General features: G+C 40.1%; 1 protein-coding gene across 2 annotated transcripts in view; it reads left to right on the top strand.

Annotated features, from left to right (window-relative positions):
* Window positions 1-1,330: 1,330 nt before the first annotated feature.
* Window positions 1,331-7,500, top strand: part of LOC138040953 (uncharacterized) — a 10,107-nt gene continuing 3,937 nt past the window's right edge. The window contains exons 1-5 of one of the 2 annotated variants that reach the window (XM_068886690.1): window positions 1,412-1,483; window positions 1,677-2,560; window positions 5,117-5,364; window positions 5,717-5,842; window positions 6,686-7,500. The exon at window positions 6,686-7,500 is cut by the window's right edge and continues 3,937 nt beyond it. In XM_068886690.1, the coding sequence (XP_068742791.1) occupies window positions 1,927-2,560; window positions 5,117-5,364; window positions 5,717-5,842; window positions 6,686-7,500 (1,823 nt within the window). In that variant the 5' untranslated portion in view covers window positions 1,412-1,483; window positions 1,677-1,926. Of the gene's footprint in view, window positions 2,561-5,116; window positions 5,365-5,716; window positions 5,843-6,685 lie in introns of both variants that reach the window. The other variant, XM_068886689.1, reaches the window with a different exon arrangement.

Below are 7,500 nucleotides of genomic sequence, written 5' to 3' on the forward strand. Positions count from 1 at the left end.
TCACTCGTAACCATGGTGCTCGAGAAGCCGCTGTGGGGATGGGGTAAGTGTTGTAAATGAAATGACTGTACCTCATCGGGTGGAGTTCGGTGATCTCGGACCCAAGTTCCGTGGCCTTTCACATGATCACCAGCCGTTAACTTCATCAGTTATCGTGGAATCGGAAGCAGAAAATGCTCATTTCCAACCAAGTGCGTGGGGATTTTTGACGACGAAACATTCACCGAGATTCGCAATTGATGGGGCTTTAGCTATGCGTGAAAAAATTGCGGCTGGGATGGATTTTCGAGGCGCAAACCGCCTCTGAGCTGACTACGGTCGAAATCTTAGTGTTGTACATGAAATGACTGTACCTTATAGGGTGGAGTTAATTTGAGCCTCGGACCCAAGCTCGGGGACCTTTCACATGATCACCAGCCGTTAACTTCATCAGCTATCGTGCAATCTGAAGCAGAAAATGCTCATCTCCAGACAAATGCGCGGGGATTTTTGACGACGAAACATTCTCCGAGGTTTGCAAATTATGTGGCTTTAGCTTTGCGTGAAAAAATCGTGGCTGGGATGGATTTTCGAGGCGCAAACCGCCTCTGAGCTGACTACGGTCGAGATCTTAGTGTGCAGCCTTGACTTGAAAACACGGAATTCCCGAAACGGTAAAATAAGCTCCAAAAGGCACAAGAATACACCAGAGGTGAGTCACTTTCATTCCTTTTATTGAATGAACGTTAAATTGAACGTTTTTTAGCCTTCACAATTGACGGTATTTTATTTCCCGTACAAAGTCTTATAAAGCGTTTAAATTCTCAACGGCTGCCTGTAATGCAACACCGCTTGCACTCAAATGTCATCTTTCACTAGTAAGAAAATATTACACGCTCTCTAGTGACGCGAACTTGGGATGCCTATGTGACAACTTGCAGCACCTGAACGTTTTTGAGCCAAGGACGACAACCGGAAGTTCGCTGTTTTCCATTTTAAATTGTCTGTTCACTACCACCTTTATATTGCTAAGTATTTTTCCTCCATTAGAGATGATTAGGTTAAAAATTTGGGAGACACTACTGTCCTGCCATGTGAAATCGTTATTTTCGGTTACTGTCAGCGTCTCAAAAACGGCGCGTGCTTTAACTCCGTTTAATAACGCAAAATACTTTTCTCAATATTAAAACTTTCCAAAAACATTGACTGTTCGTTAAAAAGGCACGACTTGCCCGAAGCGCTATCTTACTCGTCAATAGTCAGTTGGAGGCAAACATAGAACCAATCGCTTTAGAGTTAATTTAGAGTTTATTCCAGCAAGACAAACAACTGATATTTTTCCTGCGCATGGCCAATGAATCACCGCCCAAAAGATTGCAGTTAATTTAAAAATCGACTTTCGCCTGCGGTGAATTTTCATTTCTCACCCATAGTCATCTCACACAGTCTTCTGTCAGTAAAGTCGACGGACTGATGGGAAAGCGCACGGTTTCGTGAAAATGCGGTAACACTCGTTTTTTGAAATGTTTTGCCTTTAAATTGAATAATTTCTCGTATATATGTAGGTAAAATTACAACTGATTGCCTAGCAAATCCATCTTCGGTCTGTATATGTTGTGTTACGTTTTATTTGCTCAAATAACGATTCATCGTTTTAGCTTGAATACCAATTTTTTCTTTATGTTTTGGCTTCTCAGCTACAGAACACATTATCGGCTTCAAATATTGACATAGTAACAGGTGCTATATATCCTTAACGACCAAGGGCATTTATGAATTGAAGCTGAAGTTAAGACAAAGAACCGGCAGAAGTCCTTGGACTTCTGACACCGTGAACCCAAAATTATATTGAAACAAAAAGATACTCGAATTTTGTAAATTCAGTAGTAAGCATGCAAGGATATTGTTGACTTTGCATGGACTCAGACAACAAGTTATTGAGAGAAAATGACGGCAAATGGAAAGATAAATAAGAATAAGGTGATTCCAGTTCAACTCAAGGCTGAAGAAGAAGAACCAGATGTGGTTGGAGAAACCAGAGGGGCACAAGCACAAGCATCTTCAGCTGCGTTTCACATCGATGAAAAGGAAAGTCTTCCGAGTCTGTCACAAAGAAAAGTCAAAGCTGTTTCGCCATTAAAAACTTCAGGGCAAGCAAAATTGACGGTATCAAAATGGAAGAGATTTGCAAGAAAACGGAGTGACATTTCAGCATGGCATGAATATCAGAAAGCACGAATCGATTTTCCGACGATACGTGAGAGCATGCGGATGAATCATCACCGAATGAATGCTGCACAGCTTAGCGATTTGGAAGAACTTGTTGAGATAACGTCGCAAGAGAAACACAGGAAAGATGGTGGTGTATCAACTGTGAGCTCTCCAAGCAGAGCTCTACTCTACTACTTCGCCAAACTGGCTTCTTCGACTCGCGAAGAAGAGGTCATCGATTTGGAATTTGTTCAAACACTCGTCGATAATGGCGCGTCAGTTAATACAGCCGATCGACACGGGCAGACCCTTTTACACGAGGCAGCCAGACAATGGGATCTTTCGGTTGCTAAGTTGCTTCTAGAGCGAGGTAAAATAATCTGGTATTTCTTTATGCTTTAATGATGTTCTCTCTAGACTAGTGTAAATAATATCATGCGGCATGTCTCTCTCTATCATATACTCCTCGCAAGCCTACCTTTTTACGGCAAAACAGAGAGATTTAAATCAATGGAACTTATTGCGGTTTGGATAACGCTTTTTTTTTTCTCGAAACACAAGTAACTCTACTAGGAGCAGCTGGCCCGAGGTTTGCCTAATCTACTAAAATATTATGAGTTTAGGCTTGCACTTCTAGCATGACTTTTCGATAAGAAAAATATGTATTCCATAAAGACGTGTTTCATGTTACAAATACGGTACATTGATCGATCATTTATGTATGTTATGGATCTCGAGTAAAAATGTTCTGCCTCAACGTACAAAATGAGTCAGTTATAGCAAAAAAATCGTCTTGCCCCAAAGGCAAAGTAAATCTAAAGCTATCTATAATTGACAATACTATTTCAATCTTAATCATTTAGAAGCAGAATTCAGAAAAAGTGATGAGATAAGAAGTATGAGGAAATTAAAAACACGACCACCGACTGTTTGCCGATAAATTTTGTGGTATGAGAAAGCTAAAACATCGTGTGTCAGGGTACGCGAAATGTGGATCAGAAATTGGTATGTCGCCTCAATGGCTGTCTTGCTAAGCTTGGAAAATCGAAGGTTATACGAATTACAATATCCTCACAGGAATCTCAAGTTTAGTCGAAAATGTACACTCACTCCATATGAAGCGGAGATTCCTGATATTTCTTTTCATTAATTCTTTTGTATTTTTTTGGCCGTAAACGAGATTTTTTCCTCAAGGTGTATCTTTATAAACATTCAAGTGACTTGGTTTATTAAAGCACTTTTATCAGAAGCGGATCAAGCTAAGACGAATGTATATCTGTCCCTTCCTTATTCAAACATACTGTTTTAATTACTTTTATTGAGAACTTAATTTTCCACATAAATTTCTTTTATTCTTTTAGTCATCATGGGAAATGCAAATCAACCATTTTTACCAAAAAAAAAAGACACCTGTGAAATCAATTTTTCACCAATTGTGGAGAAATGCCGAACTTAATTCTTATTGTATCTTTTACATTGTCAGAGGAGATAAAAAAAATCTCGTTGCTTACATCGCTTTACCTGTACCGTGACATTTACGTCTCACCAAGGGAAACACTAGAAAAGTTATATGAATGAGTTAGTTAAAATAACTGCGTTGGAGGGAGAGTAACACACGAGAATTAAAAAAAAAGTCGAAAAACTAGTGGGTGACGTTTCGAGCGTCAGTGAAGACCGAAGGGCTGAACCTCGGCACATTAGCCATTCAATGTTTTCACGTTGGTTAGTTGTCTTTTATCAACTCGTCAGTTTATAGACCAGAATCCTTTTTAATAGAGAAATAACTCACCAATTCTAGAAAATGTGTAAACATTTTGACAAGTAAGTCCTTGAGCGCGTTTAAAATGAGAGCTAATTTTGATTTCAATTTGCTTTTTTGAAATAAACGTTATCATTGGAGATAAAAATTGCTTGAAAACTTCTGCCAGCTCGGTAGTTTGGCACTCTCCTCATATTGCACCCACCATTTAACACCAAAATCTAGAAGTCTAAAACCACAAACTCGATGATAATATTGCGCTCGCAATTACAAATCTAAGATTGTACAGAAGTCTGTCAGAGCTGATTTTCCAAAAGATCTTTTCTGAAAAGTCTTAATACATAGGTCTGAAAAAGGCAACGGTATTAGTTCATGATGTGTTCAGCAACACGCCCTTTTCTAAGTTCCTTAAAAAGACAAATTAAACACGTCAGCTGTATTAGCCATAAACGGGGAGCTCTTTGAGAGCTGATTAGAAAATAGAAGCCTGTGTTTCTGTGACGTTGCCTTTTGAATTCATGAAAGTAAGATCTGGAGCAAACAAATTAGGGGTCAGGTGAGTAAAGTTAATGCACCGACATTTCGTGAACTCCTCCTTCTTCCCTCATGGGTAGGTTCAATTTTCTTGCATTTCATTCACTCTGTTGAAACACAACATTTCTTCATTACCACTTTAAGTCTAACGATATTGGAGAAAAAAAGCCTTTCGTTCTTAAGGCGCTGTTACACTGTGCAATTTTTTGTGCAACTTGTCTCGCAATCCCATGGCGAGACAACTGAGTTGCACGAAACATTGCCCAATGTGCATGACAAAGTTTGCCACTGCCAAGAACGTTGCAAGAATAGGGGATGGATCCGTTGTGAAAAGTATAATTGAGTTCTAGTTTCCGCAACGCTTCACGAAACATTGCAAGGAATTTTTCAAGCATTGCGAAGCGTAAAATCTTTCCTACAACTTGTGTTGCAACCGTTGGCGGCACCAGCCATTGAAAATGTTTCTTTAACCTCGTCTGATCGTCTAAAACGAGACAAATTTCAAAAAAACGTAGCCTAGTGTAACACCCATCAAACAACTTGTTTCGCAATGTGAGCACTTTTGCCGCAACAAAATCGCGAGAGAAGTTGCATGAAAAGTTGGCCAGTGTAAAGGCACCTTTACTTTCACAGGAGCAGTTGTTAATCAGCCTGACAAATACGGTCGCACCCCGCTGCATGTGGCTGCTGCGGTTAACTATCCTGAGATGGTACAGTTCCTTGTGCAAAGGGGAGGAGACATTCACGCAAAAACTGCCAAAGAAATGCAAACACCGGTGCATTTTGCTGCAAGAAATGACGCATCTTCGTCGCTAATGATGCTGATAAAATGTGGCGCTGATATTACGGACAAGGATTTTAAACAGAGAACAGCACTACAGGTTTGAAGAATTAACTTATCACGCTCTGATTGGTGTCGTGGGGGAGGGGGGGGGGGGATTTAAGGACAGGAGTAGGTCATACGAAAGCTAAGAAGTTTGATGATCTTAAGAATCCGCGGCTAGAGAAGATGATGGTTACAGAGAGGAGAACTCGTAATTCCGCTATCGGAACCGTCGACCGGAATTTGAACTTCATATCATTGTGCATGTTTATGAAAGGCGCAGTAAGTTAAATTTAGACTATTAGGTTTTCCAAGCAAGCTGTGCAAACCCTACCAATCTAGTTGATACACATCTTTGGGATGGTGTGGTAGCCAATCACATGGTACTTATTCATGATTTTTGTGACCAGGTTGCAGCAGAATTGGATAGATCTGAAACTGCGAGGTGTCTGATAGAGCGGTCAGCAGAAGCTGGTGTGGCTGATGACAGAGGGATGACAGCTCTAGTTCTTATGATAACCAAGATGCCCAATGTGGTTAGATGCTGATACTTTCTCATCTCACTTTCTTTAGCGATAGTTCATTCTGAATTACTATAATACCTTCTTTTAAATATGGCCCGTGAAGCGATGAACTCTAGTTTTTGAGGTATTTCTGTGGGTCTAATAGAAAATTTTTCAGTTGTGCGCTTAGTTACCTGGCCTTTGAATGAAAGTGAGGCTGGAGTTGACCTTGCTTTGATGGAAACCTCACAGCTTTTCTTATGTAAATTCCTACTTATTAGCATGAGAACAACATCATTCACATAAGAAAAGATGTGAGGTTTCTGTCAAAGCAAGGTCAACTCCAGCCTCACTATCATTCACAGAGCTCAGTGGTAACTAAGCAAACAACTGTAAAATGGTCTATTGACCCTTTGGAAAGTTGTGATCCTTCGGTTACTCACATAACTTTCGACATAGAAGCCAACCACGTTTTAACAGACCGCATCTTATTTCTCTTTGTGCTAATTAGTCTCACTAATGTCGTTGTACAGCTAAAATTCTTTTCACGTTTGCACATGTTTACCAGGCTCTGGTACGTTTAATTCACGCAAACATGAAACGGTAACTACTGGCCACTATATTTGCATATGGTATTTAGTAAATTAAGTAATCGGAGATAACTGAGACGGTTTTGACCGAAAAATGGAAAAGTTAATTTAATTGGCTTGCGAATACAAAAATATACGACGTCTAGAACTCAAATTCTCTCTGGACGACAAAAGAGGAAAAGACCCCCATTTCACGACAAAAAGAAAAAAAACATATCATGTCAAGGGTGTTTTAGTACTCCTTTTATCACAATTGTTTTTGCATGAGTTTTTGGTATTATTTTAGGCCAAGAAAGCACTCAATCAATTCTACTCCACTGACCGCGCAAACAGAAAGCAGTACTTTTACCTGAATCAGCTGGAGCCCGCAGTACCGACTTCCATGAGCAACGGTTGCGCTAAGACAGCGCTTGAAGTCATCGTTCAACACAAACAGTTTGATCTCATCATGCACCCAGTGATACAGAGACTGATTGCTGTTAAGTGGAATTACTTTGGAAAGCAAGGAGCCTGGGTACAAGTAATTACAAACCTATTTTTCGTGATATTGTGGACGGTCCTTGGCGTAACGTCACCATACAAAGCAAACGAGTTTTTTTATCCAATAGAAAATAAATGGTGGAGAGTGGTGTTGGGTATTATAGCGATACTGATGACGTTAAATCTTATCAGACAGGAAGTAATGGAATACTTTGCTTCCAAGAGAGAACACAGACTTTGGGTAAAATGGCGCGAAGATGAACTTCGGAACGATTTAGAGTTCTGTCATCCACGTTGGCCCGGAGAGAGAATGTACCTTATGCAAGAAATCGACTCCTTACGTCACCAAGCACCGTCTTACCTTAAAGACGCTTGGAATTTCATCGACTGGCTTGCTTACGTCATGATCCTTGCATCCTTGTCAACGCTTTTGGTAGCTTATTTTCGGGACGACCAAATGGTGTTGTCTGTTTACAGAAACATACTGTCTGCGACACTTGTGGTGTTATGGGTTCGCCTTATGAAATACGCACGCGCCTTCACTGCCATTGGGCCGTTCATAGTCATGCTCAGTCATGTAGTATACGATGTTCTTAAATTTGGATTTCTTTTTTTCACATT

The sequence above is a fragment of the Montipora capricornis genome, chromosome 3 (assembly GCF_036669925.1).
Source record: "Montipora capricornis isolate CH-2021 chromosome 3, ASM3666992v2, whole genome shotgun sequence".
Classification (NCBI taxonomy): domain Eukaryota; kingdom Metazoa; phylum Cnidaria; class Anthozoa; order Scleractinia; family Acroporidae; genus Montipora; species Montipora capricornis.